General features: G+C 45.0%; 1 protein-coding gene across 3 annotated transcripts in view; it reads left to right on the top strand.

Moving 5' to 3' along the window:
• CPT1A (carnitine palmitoyltransferase 1A) overlaps positions 1 to 15,085 on the top strand; it is a 72,089-nt gene that overhangs the window by 12,766 nt on the left and 44,238 nt on the right. For 2 of the 3 annotated variants that reach the window (XM_053289830.1, XM_053289833.1), the window contains exons 2-3: positions 4,186 to 4,339; positions 12,430 to 12,569. In XM_053289830.1, the coding sequence (XP_053145805.1) occupies positions 4,199 to 4,339; positions 12,430 to 12,569 (281 nt within the window). In that variant the 5' untranslated portion in view covers positions 4,186 to 4,198. Of the gene's footprint in view, positions 1 to 4,185; positions 4,340 to 5,492; positions 5,618 to 12,429; positions 12,570 to 15,085 lie in introns of those variants that run through there. The other variant, XM_053289841.1, reaches the window with a different exon arrangement.

Below are 15,085 nucleotides of genomic sequence, written 5' to 3'. Positions count from 1 at the left end.
TTCTGATTCAGCCCTCTGTTTTGCCCCTTCCCCGTACTTCAGGTGATCTGCCTGCATTATTTTAATTGTTTTGAATAACTGCATGTACACTTACTGTATGCAATTATGTTCATTCCTCACATAATTTTTGTGTTTTTAAAAAGCATGGTCACTTTCCCAAAAAAGTGACAAAAACCTTTCTGGGGATGGTAGTTTGTGACATTGTGGGAACCAGCTAGTGAGTGCTGTGCACCGCTTGCTGTTGCTGCACACTCACTAAACCTTTTCCCCCTGGTCTTGACACTGGAGACCAGAACACAGTGAACGTATTCCTAGAGCAACCCTGTTCAAATAATACTTTGTACTTGGGCTTAGCCCCAACCCCATATCTTCAATATGAGGATAATAATGATATTGGGCTGCTGTAAGGTTTTCTGAGATAAAGTATATATTATGAAGCTCTTTGAGCACTCAGGGCACGGTGCTTTACCAGTATCTTACATAGGGACAATTTGGGTATTACAGATGTGGTAATACAGAAGTGTGAACGATTTTTCTTATCAGTCTGCATATTTAAAACTATCAAAATTTGTGTTGAGATCCATTGTATGGGGAAAGTGTCCTGGTTATTCTGGGGAGTGTAGTTACATTGTGGTGGTGGGGGTGGGGAGAGGACTAAACTGTGACACTAATCCCCCCCCACTTACTTTCATTGGCCTAACCTATTCAAATCTCTATACATCAGGAGTTCTCAAACTTGTTGATACTGTGACCCCTATAAGATAATATACCTATTAATTTTTAATTGCATGTTTTTTATGCAAATATAATATATAAAGCTACATGAATCTGCCCCGCCCCCCTGGCATTATTTAAAGCTACTGGCTGACATTAACTAATTATGTATAGACCAGAAACATGTTGCTGAGGTTCAAGCAACATGTTTCCATTCTACCAGAGTGCTCCCAGAGTACAGGCAAGCTATAAAAAGTATTTGTGCTCTTGAAGAAGAATGGACGAGTGCCCACGCTTTGGAGGCATGGCAGACCAGTGTAGGGGCTTGTGCTTCATTGATGATAGGAGCTCACACACTTTATTATGTCAGCCATTGATTTGATTAGGTAGAGATAAATAAAGCACATTTACCTTTTAAATGAGAAAGAGTTTGCTTGCTCCTATGTAGTTTTTCAAATCTGATCTTTGTGTTGGAGACTTCCAATCTAATTTCAGGCTCCAAGTTATTTTCACTAGGTATTTGCTCATTATAGCAGCAACTGCTGGAAACTCTGATTTACACAAGTAGGAGTCAAGCAAAGGGAGTCCATATTTTCATAGCTTTCTCACTTTATTCTTTGTACTCAGTTTGTACACTAATCCAAAATTCAGGAAGAGACTGTTAAGAATATAAAGCAAAATACTGCTCTGATTTCTTCAAGGCACAGGGAGGCTGACAGAGGGATAGGAGCTGAAAACCATTCAGCTCCTCTTTGATTCACAAAGCCACAGGGAGGCATAAGAATGGCATTTCTTTGTCCACTCATTAGATGAGCTTTATCAGTGTCTCCCAAGAGAGAACTCTCACCTGACCTGTCAGCCAAAGAAGCTCCACCGCTGTGCCTGCCCTTGGTTTTGTGACCAGCGGAGGAGCCAAGTAGTTGTTAACTTCTATCTCCATCTGCCTCCCACTGTCCCTGACCATCTCTACACCTTGGACATAAGGCCCCTGCTCTATTGACAGCTCCCTCCTGAGTTGTTTGGGACCGGGGTGTGTGTGTTTTCCTGACCAGGGATGTGCAAATGGGCTCGAGGTTGAGCTGGTTTACCATTGAACTGGGCCTGTTCGATGGCTTGCCCTCGAGCCAAACAGGGCCCGGTTTGGTTTGGCTCGATTTTGAACCACACCCCTCAGGTCGGCTTCGGGGATTCTAAATGTTGTGTTTAAAAAAAAAAAAATTCAAAACTTACAGCTGGGTCTGGCATCCTCTGGTGGTTTCTGCCATGGCTGCGAGAGAGGGGGGTTCACTGAAGTTCCTCCTCCTCTTGCCAGGTTCCTCCTGGTCTTCGGGCCCATTCATAGGACTTTTTGGCCCTGTGACTGCTTGCGGTGACCATTTTGAAGGTCGCTGCACATGCGCACTGGCCATTTGTGTGTTTGCTTCACGGCTGTGTCAGCACTCCCTGGAGGCTGCTGGACCCAGCTGTAATTTTTGGGATTTTTTTATTTTTTAAAAAAAACCTTGTAGAACTCGCCCCTTTGGCCTCAAGCCTGAACCAGTTTGGCCTTGGGCCTGGCTCGACATGCACAGAACCAAACTGGGCTTGGTTCGGTTTGAGTCTGGTTCTATTCAGACCAAACCAGGCTTCCTGGTTCTGTGTACATCCCTAGTCCTGACCACCCAGTTCGTGAATTCTGTGATAGAATCCCTTATGACTGCCTGCTTGTCTTCATTCCAACATGGGACACAATTGAGAACAATTAGTATTTGTCATGAAAACATTTCTTGAGCTAGGAAATTAATCATTATAATGAAACTGGTAGATTTTATAATATTTCTCTTCCACCTCCAATCAATATCTAAGTAATGCTATATAAGCATAACCTATAGCTGGTTGTAATGGGTTATGGAGGCCCAGAAGTAACATGAAGTTGCAAATCTACCACACACTATGATTTGTGGATAAATAGTCCATGATCAACTGCCAAGATATTTGATCATTGCTTAGATATAGAGAGGGACCTGATCCACAACCAATTTATTACTGATCATCAGAAGGGTAGTTTAGTTATCAGTGCTAAAATATGTCTGAAATTCTGTGTTACAGCATTCCCACTTCATGTTGCTTAAGCTCCCATACCACTGAATTACTTTTGCACTGCTTTGGTAACATGCATGTTCTGAGAGGGACTGCTTATTTTGTCTATCCCGGAAGCTGGGGCAGTACTGCTTTGGGGGGTGGCTTTATTGCCAACTTCCCTTATGTGACCCTCGGGTCCTATGTAACCAGAATGGCACAGTAAGCATAAGTTGCCATACTTCAATGGCTGTTGTGCAGCTGAGGTAACATAAGAACAGGCCCTTAATGTACAACATTCTTTCCATATGGTAAATTTGTGATAGAATCCCTCCCTGTCAACAAATTATTTCAGTTCATCCTGTGTGTTTGTAAGACAATTGTTTATAGTGCAGTAATATAACCAAGAAAAGTCCATTCATTTACCCTTCTACCCTGATTCCCTTCCTTCCACCATTTGTTTTGCACATGGATATTAAGTTTATTTTAGGAAGTAAACTATTCTGCTTTGCTATTAATCACTTGGAACTTATTCTGTTATCAGTGGTCATGTCAGGTCTGCTTCTGTGTCTTGTACTGATACTTCTATGTTTGCTAACTGCTGTTAATCGTTTAGATAAGGTTATGATCTTCAGTGTTAGAAGTAGGCATACTTCAAAAATGTAAGCTAATGTAAAGAAGTTAAGAACAAATTCGGGTTGTATTGTGGAGTGGGAATGTGCTTGGAGTTCAAAAGGATTTTGGCCCATTTGTGGGAGCAGCTGTGGTTGAGCAGTGAATCAAAAAACAAATTGTTTTAAAATAACATTGGTAATTAAGGAATGATAGATAATCTGAGTACTTAAATTGGAGCAATATGAACAATCAAAACACAAATACGTTTACAAATGTACAAAATCTTTTGAAGTTACTAAACTGTAACTTTTGATTAGACTAAATTCATTGGTTTCTTCTGCCACATCTTTACAATGGATTTCTTCTGCTTACCCTCATGTTCCCTCTTTCCTCACAATTAATAGCTGACCTGAATGCAGGGCTCTGATGTTCTTCAGTTGATTTAGTTTGCCTGTGTGAAAACCTAATCTAGTTCTTAATGAAATAATAGGATTGCTTCAGAGCAGAGGCTTCTTGTCACTTATCTTTGGTCAAAAGTATCCTGTTGTAGATATTACTGTGGGCAAAGCCTTTGTTCTTGTTGTTTGGCATATCTGTGACATGGCCTGGGAGGAGGAGGAGTGCTCATGCAGTATTCTCTTTGATGCTTGCAAAAACAAAAAAACAAAAACCCAAGATGGTATCTTCTTGCTCTGCACAGTTTTGCACTAGGATCATTATGTTTTCTGTTTTGGATGATATATCTCATGCAGAACAAGTGTCTCTCAATATAATTTTGTAATCCTTTTCACTTCTCAGATACACTCTAACAATGGCGGAAGCCCATCAAGCAGTCGCATTTCAGTTCACTGTAACCCCAGATGGAATTGATCTTCGCATGAGCCATGAGGCTCTCAGGCAGATCTATCTGTCTGGTCTCTATTCCTGGAAGAAGAAGTTCATAAGATTCAAGGTAACGAATACTCCAAGTATTAACCTGTACTCAGTGCAGAAGTATACACTGCACAGAAAATAAGGGATTACCAAAGCCATGATTACCAGTAACGTAGAGTAGACTCCCTTAGCCGTGGACTTTGGGGCTGAAGTCCAGGGCCTCCACATCCCCTAGGGGCCCCAAATCCTTTTTAGTCTGTCCTGGAAGGTGTGGTTGCCCGGCAGAGCATGATGATGCTTAATTTGGAGGGGGTGCCTCTCAAGGCCTTTAGGTCCAGGCTCCAAAACTACCTAGGTGCAGAGAAGATGCCTAATCTTTCCCCTCACGATCTCTCTCTCCTAGCCATGTTCCCAGTCAGACTTGCAGACCAAAAGAAAGTCTTGAGGAGGATTAGCAGGCGGGGAAAGATTTAGCAGCCCATGCCTGCCAAGTCTTCTCTACAAATCTGCTTTCCACCCCTGCATTTACTGTTAACCAACAACTCCATGTTATGAAAAGTAGTCATCAAATACTTTGAAATGTGATAGGCCTGTGAAAAAGTTTGATAACTCTTGCCATGCTTTCTCACCTGCACTGCCTCTTGTCATAGAAAGGCAGGCTCTGACAAAGCAGCTTGGTGCAGTGCTCTTGGACCAAGAGTACCTGGTTTCAAATTCCTAATTTTAGCCATGCAATTCTCACTTGGTGGCTTTGGACCAGTAAGTGTCTCTCAGCTTTACCTATTGTGCAGCTTGACTGTGAGGATAAAAGGGAGAGAATGCCCATATTCCACCTTCTGCTCCATGGAAAAACAGGATACAAATGATCTTGATTGAGATCCGTCGAGATCCATAAGAAGTGGAGTTTTCCACGCTTGCGCAGGAACCATGCGGTAGCTATACCAAAGCTTGTCGAGGTGTCCTGACCACGCTCCCACGCCCTGTGCGTGCTGTTTAAAGGCAGGCAGGACACACATCCCTCAGTTCTTCTACCGCCTTTGTGTTTAGACCTACGGTTTGCCGCTAGTCAGGAAGTTCCTCTTATTTCTTAAAGACTTTTGTGATTTTTTTCTTCTACTTTCGGACTGATTATACGGATTTGTGACTTGGACTGTTTGGCGAACTACGTTCCCCTCTGACCCGGACTGGCTGACGTGTTTTTCTCTCCTTCAATTTTGAACTTGGATTGGCTGATGGACTATGCGGGAAATTGACTTGGACTGGCTGACGAGACTCCCTCGGTTATCTCTGACCTAGTGACTGCCTGACTATCCCTCTTGTCTTCGTGATGGCTGAAGAGGAAAAAATCCTTCAAGAGGTGAGAGCGCTGTAAAGTGAAACTCCTCTCTAAGGATTTACACGATCTGTGCCTTATTTGCTTGGGTGAGCAGCATAATGTTGCCACGTGTAAATCTGCCTGTCGTTTTCCAAGCAGACTCGGAAAAACAGAGCACTCTGCCTTTGTGTGGCAATCTATGACAACATGCTGAGCCCCTCGAAGCTGGGCACGCCGAACCCTTTGGCATCGAAAACGAAGATGCCTCCAAAATCCTCTTTAACTCCACTGTCGACTTCGGCTTCCCACAAGTCAAAATCACAAACTAGATCAACCTTGCAGTAGAGTCCTGATCATTCCTCAAAGAACAGCTCGAAAAGGCCCGAGAAATGGAGCTTGGCATCGACCACAACCACTTCTTTGACATCACGCACAGCATCATCTGGAAAGTTCCCTCCGACACCGACAGGTGAACCGACCTCGACACGCTGGGAAGGGGACCATTTGTCGACCTCAACCTCGATGGGTGAATTGACCTCAACGCGCCGAGAAAGAGACCACTTGTTGGCCTTAACCTCAACGTCGAGACCGCTTTCTCATCAAGGAACTATGCAAGGATTGTCGACACCTTTGAAGCACCTCATCTCTGAATATCTTTCAGCACCGAGTGAGAATCGTCAGAAATTCATCGACCTAATGGTGGAGCGCACTCCTTCCCCTTCAGACGTACAGCTAACATCTCCAACTGTGGGGACTGACAGTGCTACCCTTGCGGCACCGGTGGGTGCCGCGCTTTCGGTATCAACAAGGATGTCGACAGACCTGCCTTCAACATTGACCATCCCGGTATTGAGGGCCTGTTCTCTTTCACCAGCTCAAACACCAATCTCATCCTCTCCTCCTTCCACACTGGTAGTAACTAGCCAATCTCTCTCGATGCTTCATACCCCGGTGGTCTCCATTTCAAGATAAGTTTCTCCTCGATGTTGACTGCCACCTCCATCCTTCGACATCGATGATGGAGACAATGCTGATGCTGCTACATCTCTCGTTCCAGCAGAAACAGACGCACTCCTCACGTTACTAGACTCGCACTCGAGCACCCCATCGACATCGGGGTTTCTTCCATCAGAGCCCTGAGCAGCCTCATCGTCCTTTGCCCACCTGTCTCCTGCATTGACAACCACCCACCTGCAGAGCCCTCTCTCGTGGTGCACATGTGGTTCCACCCACACGAGATCAACACAACCAACCGGCTCTTCTCCACCTTGAACAGCCTACATCACTGAATCCAACAGGACATGGAAGCTGCCTCCCACGTCATTGCCATTCAATCCATGTCCTAAATGTGTCACTGTTGCTACCCAGACCTTATCTGTTGCTACCCAGACCTTATCTCACGCTCTGACCACTATGGTTCCTCTGATTTTGAATCTGACCAGGAGGAGGAGGAAATCATTGTACAGCCACCAACTAATGTGGCCCCTACCACTTATGTATCGCCTAACGAAGAGCTCAAAGCGTACCACAAGCATGTCCGAGCCATGGTTTGGAGCTCTGTTCAGAATTGGCGACAATAGACGATCCAGTCTATAATTTCATGCTAAAGACCCAAACGACGGCTCCAGTGGCTTTGCCAATGCTTCCAGTAATAATGTGAGCAGCCAAGTGCGCCTGGGAAGTTCTCCACACTTCCACCCCAACATCAAAGTGCCTCGAGCCTATGTCGCATCCAAGACAAGAAGAACGGCTATCTCCTTAAGCATCCTGCACCGAATAGTCTGGTAATTGACTGCGCTTCCATGTCAAAAACTGGGAAACTCTACACGGTACCACTGGACAAAGAAAGTCGAAACCTGGACCTCATCGGAAGGAAAGTGTATTCGACCTCCTGCCTCTCAATCAAGGTGGCTAACTACTCTGCCTGTACAGCAAAGTGCAGCCATAGCATCTGGGAGAGTTTGCTCGCAGACGTAGACATGTTGCCTCCAGAAGAATTTCGGAAGAGATTCAACTAGACTCTAGAAAGATCTGGCGACCTGACCAGACAGCTGCTTAGCACTGCCAGGCACTTGGCTGAGAGTGAGTCTCGTGCATTGACAACGGCGATCACTTTACGAAGACACGCTTGATTGCACTCTACTAATCTGCAACCCGATATGCGAGATAAAATAGAGGGCCTAGCCTTTGATGGCACTGGCCTGTTTAGTGAGGCAACAGATTCAACAATGGAACAATTAAAAAAATCAAAGTTTACAGCAAAAATTTTCATGAGTCAGGCTTCCACTTCATCGTCTTACCAGCAGAAATACCGCTCCACCTTTCAGAGACAACAACCACCATTCTGGCATCAAGATTGTCGAGAATACCGGAAGCCAAATTCGATGTACCAAAGGAGGCCTTATCAGGCTAAATCAAAGTTGGGACAATCTCAACGCAAGGCCACCGACTCTTGGAAACATCCTTGAGACACCGGTCCGCTCACTGACACCACTTCTCTCCCCATTCCCGCCTACGGGGGCTCTACTACCATCTCCACAGCCTCATTTCATCAGGTTGGCAAGCCATGCCCCCGTGTGGCACCATATAACATCAGACTGCTGGGTCCTGAAGATCATATCAATGGGATACACCATCAAATTCAGGACGATACCATGGTTCATGGGAATAAGATTCACTTCTTCAACAGAAGCCCTACAAAAAGAGGTGAAGGAGTTATTGGAGAAAGTGGCAATAGCTCTGGTGTCATGGGCGGACAAGTGGAACAGTTTCTATTCCCGCTACTTTCAAATCCCAAAGCGAGGGGGGGGGATTCACCCCATCATGGACTTCCACCATTTGAACAAGTTTGTGAACGTCAAGAAGTTTCGAATGATGGTGTTGCAACAAATTCTTCCACTTCTACAAGGAGAAAAGTGGCTTGTAACGCTGGACCTGAAAGACGCCTACTTTCACGTCAGCATCAGACCTCAACACTGAAAATCTCTATGGTTCACAGTAGGAAGCCAAGCATTCCAATACAATGTATTGCCCTTCTGATTGTCCACCACTCCAAGGGTCTTTACAAAGTGCATGGCTCCAGTGATTGCCCATCTGAGAATGCTGGGGGTTATGGTTTACCTATATTTGGACAATTGGCTCTTGGCTTCAAACATCCGTTGTGTGTTGGACGTTCTGGAAAACCTAGGCATACAAGTGAATTGGGAAAAGTCTCACCTGGACTCGGTTCTGGTGACCACTTACATAGGGGCTATCTTGGACATGGAGCGCCAAAGAGCATACTTGCCAGAACAGTTTGTCCGCAATCGAGACCAACACTCCCCGGTCCAATCGGCTCTCACGATCCAACGTCTCTTAGGCCTCATGGCCTCCTGCAATGCGGTCATCCGCTTTGCGTGATTGAAAATGAGAAATTTTCAGCTGTGGTTTCTGACCGTCTTCCACCCAACCAGACACAGCCAATGGAAGTGACTAGAGATTCCACCAAGGGTCCTGGACTCACTCTCCTGGTGGAAACAGCGAAACAATCTCCTCGCAGGAATCCCATTTCAAATCCAGATTCCAATGGTATGGCTGATGACAGATGCCTCCCTTCAAGGTTGGGCAGCACATTGTGGCCTCCACCAGACTCAAGGCAGGTGGACTCCACAACAAGCCCAGCTACATATCAATTTTCTAGAATTACTGGCTGTTTTTCTTGCGCTACAAGCTTTTCTGCCACTTCTCCAAGGCTCGTCCGTCTAGGTACAATTGGACAACACAACAGCCCTGGCTTACATCAATCATCAGGGCGGGACAGTGCTCGCAGCCTATGCGCCCTGGCAGTTCAAATATGGAATTGGTGCATCCGGCACTAAGTGTCGCCAGTGGCAGTCCACATCAAGGGCCTGGAGAATGCCCAGGCGGACAACCTCAGCCGAGTCTTCCTCCAAGACAAGCATCACGAGTGGGACCTCAAATTGGAGTAGATCACTCCCTTTTTCAGTTGCTGGCTTCAACCAACAATGGACCTGTTCGCAACATCCTTGAACACCAAGTGTGCCCGCTTTTGTTACAGGGCGGGACACGACCCTTTATCCCAAGGGGATGCTTTCCAACTGGTTTGGACACAGGAAGTGCTGTACATGTGCTGTACATTTCCCCCAACCAATAATTGCCAGTGTAGTAGCTCGTCTACTTACCAACGTGTCTCCTGGTGACTCCGTGATGGCCAAGGCAACCATGGTTTCCACAAGTACGCAGACAGTCCCAGAACCAGTACCAACATCTCCCAAGGGTGCTGGACCTTCTGTTCCAAGTTGATGGCCAAATCCTCCATCCGGATGTGCACACTCTCCGGCTGACCGTGTGGCGCATAGGATTCTGAAGGAGGTCCTTTTGAATCGTAGGAAGGAGTCTATCAGGCGTAATTATGCTGGCAAATAGCTGCGCTTCAAAAACTACGCCAAGTCTAGAGGTTTCTTGCCCAGCACGCGTCTGTCAGACAGACATTGCTATATCTCTCCACAAAGGCACAGGGCCTAGCTAATGTTTTCTTGAAGGTCCACCTGGCTGCCCTTTCGTCTCGCCACCCGGGCTCGGACAAGACCACTCTCTTTTCTCACCCGGAGAGTAAGGCCTTTTTGAAAGGCTTATCTAATGTCTATCCTCCAGTAAAGTGTCCAGTGGAACCCTGGAGCCCCTCGTTGGTTCTCTCCACACTTACTGAGGCACCATTCGAATCTATGGGAATAGCGTCATTGCAGCTAGTTTCCTGGAAGTCTGCTTTCCTTGTCGCCATCACGACAGCCCGACGTGTGAGTGAACTCACAGCGCTAAGGTTCGACTTACCGTATACTAGATTCTACCAAGATAAGGTCCTTATGTGTATGGACCCAACTTTTCGGCCCAAGATCGTGTCCAGTTTTTGTCTGAACCAGGACATTGTCCTTCTGTCTTTCTTCAGGAACCCATCTTCGGCTCTGGAAAGATCCTTGCACTCACTCGACATGCGCAGAGCACTCCTGTTTTACCTGGCACGGACAAAAGACTTTCGCACCACAGCAAGACTATTTGTGGCTTATGCGGGTTCTGCCAAGGGCACCTACATTGCACGCCAATGCTTATCCAGGTGGTTAGTAGAGCCCATAGGCCTGACATACAAGCTTCAGGGGAAAACTCCACCGAAAGCCATCAAGGCCCATTCAACCATGGCACACGTTTCCTCGGCTGCACACCTCTCCAGAGTGACCTTGATGGACAGCTTCAAGGCAGCAACCTGGTCCTCCGAGACCCCCTTTATAAAACATTATGCCATAGACATACGCTCTGCAGCAGAGGCTACCTTTGTGAGGAGTGTATTAAAGCGGGTGCTGCCCTAACTACTACTTCACCCTCCTCCATTAGGAGCTTGCCAAACACCCACTTCTTATGGATCTCGACGGATCTCAATCCAGATAAACAGGTTACTCCCCTGTAACTGATGATCTGGTAGAGATCCGTCGACATCCATAAGACCCTCCCTACCTGCCCCTCTGCAGTAGTGTTGTTCTATGTGTGTATGCCTGGGTGTGCAGCCCTTCTCTGTGGTGTCGCACTGCTCACTCTTCACTGTTTAAAGAAGGAAACTCACAAACTTACCTGGGTGATTGTCGTCCACGGTGATCGTCCAAGAACTGAGGAACATGTGTCCTGCCTCCCTTTAAATAGCACGGACAGGGTGTGGGTGTGTGGTCAGAATACCCTGACAAGCTTCGGCATGGCTACTATGTAGTGCCTGCGCAGGTGCGGAAACCCCCAATTCTTATGGATGTCAACGGATCTCTACCAGATCATCAGTTACAGATGAGCAACCTGTTTTTATAAGCTGCAAGGCTTTTTAAAAGTAACTTCTTTTTGTACCAGTTCCACTCCACATTCTCTCTCTGTCTTCACACTCTCACCCAATTAACTGTCTTCACACTCTCACCCAGTTAACTCCATTTCCCCCATCCTCTGCTGTTGGTTCTTGTGGCCCGCTAGCTGTATTTTCCATCTCAAATCTTACCTGTACCTTGTAAGTACTGTTGTTAAAGTGCCTTGATGGACTGGAGACGCTGTTCCCTCACAAGTTTTTTGATGTCCGCTCAGTTAATTTTAGATCCCGCTCAGGTTGAATCAGAAAGGCCCCATTCTGAACGTACATGTGCACATACTATCGTGATACTGCCGCTCAGAACAAAATTCATTCTGTATATGGATAGAAAAAATTAGAGAAAACACTGCCTGGAGACCCTGAGAAGTCTTGGCATTAGTTTCTTTAGGTAGCTTGCCAGTTCCAGATTGGTCTTTAGGTTGTAGGACAAGAGCTGCAAGAGAAGGAAATGAAGGAATCCTTTTCCTACCCTGTAAATATCTAGATGAAATTGTTAAGGTGTATCCATACACTTGAGAGTTTTCCTTTGTTAGTATCTGTCTTTCTGTGCGAGGATGAAGTCCAGGTTAGGCATGGCAAGAGATTGAGGAAAAAATCTGTCTGGAGAGCCTTATGCTGTGAACATGTATAACTTTTCCTGGTTTCAATGATGGGGTTTATAGTTGTGCAGATTTCGATACACCCCTTTTTCCTGTGAATATGCAGACTGCCTGCTTTCCAGTAGTGCCTTAATAATCAGTCTCCAATGTGTGTTGGACAAAAAAAGAATAATTTTTGCTCAAATATTGTTTTCCAGTAATATATAATGGTGAGCTGTAAAGAAGTAAAATAGTAAATACATCTGCATTCACATGATCAAGTTATCCATATGCTTGTTTTTAATAAGATATTTTTCTAATAAATATGAAGCAGTTGATTCAGAATATACAAAAAAATAAGTATAGGTTTCTTATCTTTGCAGAATGGCATAATCACCGGAGTCTATCCTGCTAGTCCATCTAGTTGGCTTATTGTTGTGGTTGGAGTTATGTCAACAATGTATGCCAAAATAGATCCTTCATTGGGATTAATAGCCAGAATCAACCAGACTCTTGATACAACGTAAGTAAGCTCTATCCCCTTTCCTACCCTCCCTGATTATATTTTCCCAAATAAAGTTAGTGATGAGCAGAGGCGTATCTAGGAAAAATAGCACCTAGGGCAAGCACTGAAATTGCGCCCCCTGTCCTGACACCCATCTTTCAGATAACTTTACCATAATATCAGCTCAAAAATACAAGTCAAGCTCATTAATCTTTTAATATTTCAGGAACTATTTAGCAGTGGACGTAAGACCAAAAAATGCTGGAAAACTACAAATTTCAATATGCTGGGGCTCATGAAATACCCAAATACTATATGAAGGTGTGCTTGGAAAACTAAACAGAAGTACCTGTCTAATTCTCTACTATGCATTGTAGCATCACTATTGCATAAGTTTTAAAAATAAATGGAGAATTTGACTTTTGACAGATACTCTGAAAATAATTAAAGGATATGCAGAGCAAACTGTGTCACTGCTTGGAATATATTCTAGTATTTCAGAAGACAATTAAAATGAGAGAAAGATAGCAAGAAACTCCCAGTGGGCCTTAATACTAAGGATTTCACACTGATTCAAAGACAAACTCACCATTAATAGCCATATTATTAAGACATCACATTTAACTCACTTATCACAAGAAGCAAAGTAAGAGCAAATGAATACAATCCTAGCTCATAAGCTTCAGCTCAGTATTCACAAGCCCTGATTCTCTGTACATAGTCCCAAACTGAATATGTGTACAGTGACATATTATATTAATTTTTTTACCTGTAGCCCCTTTGGGGGGCTTCCTAAAGGCCATGGGGGGTCTGCAAAGGTTCCCCCTCCTGCTGCTGGCCTCTAGGCCCTTGCAGGGACCATTTGAGCATGTGCAGTGGCCATTTAAAACAAATTTTTTTTTAAAAATGGCAGCTGAAAACAAAATGCCCCCCGTGCATTCTCAAATGGCCTCTGCGAGGCCTGGCATGGCCTAGGGCCTCACAGAGGCCATTTGAGCATGTGCAGTGGCTATTTTGTTTTCGTCGGCCATTTTTTAATTTTAAAAAATGGTGCCCCCTTCAAGTGGGGCCCAGGGCACGTGCCCTTCCTGCCTCACCCTAGATATGCCCCTGGTGATGAGTGAATCCCACCCTTCAGAGAACTCTGGTTCTCATCAGATTGGCTTGGAATGAGCTGTGCAGAAGTTCCCCAAAAGCCGATAAATGGCTTGACCAGGGCTGGATTAAGCTTTCTGCTGTCTGTAGATGGCCAAGGATTTGCCGCCCCGTCTCATGGTGGCTACAGCGGCTGAGGCGGTAGGCCATGAGGAGAAACCCCCACCCCTTTACCTTCTAAAACAATGTCACTGCACGGCAGGATGGGGAAACGGGTGGCTGCAGCAAGAGAGTTGACTTCCTTGGCACTTTTGAGTGGAAAGGTGGGATTTAAAAAACCCTAAATAAATAAATGCAGAGCAAGCATGACAACACCTCCTGCCCCATGAGCTCTCTCTCGCTGCCCCATCACCTCATCCTTCTGCACAATGGCATTGTGTTTGAAGGTAAAAGGGAGAACCTTCCCCTCATGCCCCACCCTCCCCGTGTGGGCACATACACACAGAGTGCTTGGCACTGCTGAATTTCCAGGACTATTAAGAAATGTACATTTCTTGACACTTCTGGCATCTCTGGAGAACTAGAGACTTGCAGCTGTGTGGAAGGAATTAAATTCTTCTCTGCTCATATTAAAATACTGGCTGAAAAAGAGGAGCAGTGTCTAGGTGGCCAAAATTTTCTCCTGTTGCTTCCAGCTGTTATGTACTGCTGCTGACTGGTGACAGGAATATTGGGTCAGGGCTGGTGTTTATCCCTCCGCCCCAGAAATGGTGGCTCAAGTGGATAGATGTATTTGTTCAAATGGGGTAGGCTCAACTGAGGTATTGCAAGTCACCAAGGTTTGTATTCCAAACCAAGGAATTCCTAGACATGTCACTGAGTTTTGTCAGTATTATTATTTTTTAAACATTTATTATGATACTCTTACCTGTTTTGACCAATTCTTATTCAAGTGGCATACTTTGGTTCACTTAGGATGTGTTTTTAGAGTCTTTGGAAGTTGAAGGTACGTTAGAGTGCTGGACTAGGACCGGGGAGACCCGAGTTCGAATCCCCATTCAGCCATGAGACTTGCTGGGTGACTCTGGGCCAGTCACTTCTCTCTCAGCCTAACCTACTTCACAGGGTTGTTGTGAAAGAGAAACTCAAGTATGTAGTACACCGTTCTGGGCTCCTTGGAGGAAGAGCGGGATATAAATGTATAATAATAATAATAATAATAATAATAATAATAATAATAATAATAATGTACTTCAAGTCTTGATATCGGACTCTATTAATGGATTCATGTATATATATGCACTGAACATAATATATTAATAATTGTGTGTCCATGGGTACATTGTAAACAGATTGTACATGCATTGAACATACACCACCCAGAGCCTTTGGATGAATGGGGCAGTATAGAAATGTAGTAAATAAATATGTGAATATGT

Source organism: Hemicordylus capensis, chromosome 1 (assembly GCF_027244095.1).
Source record: "Hemicordylus capensis ecotype Gifberg chromosome 1, rHemCap1.1.pri, whole genome shotgun sequence".
In the NCBI taxonomy this organism is placed as follows: Eukaryota; Metazoa; Chordata; class Lepidosauria; order Squamata; family Cordylidae; genus Hemicordylus; species Hemicordylus capensis.
The sequence above is the reverse complement of the archived record's forward strand: the minus strand, read 5'-3'. Positions and strand labels throughout refer to the sequence as shown.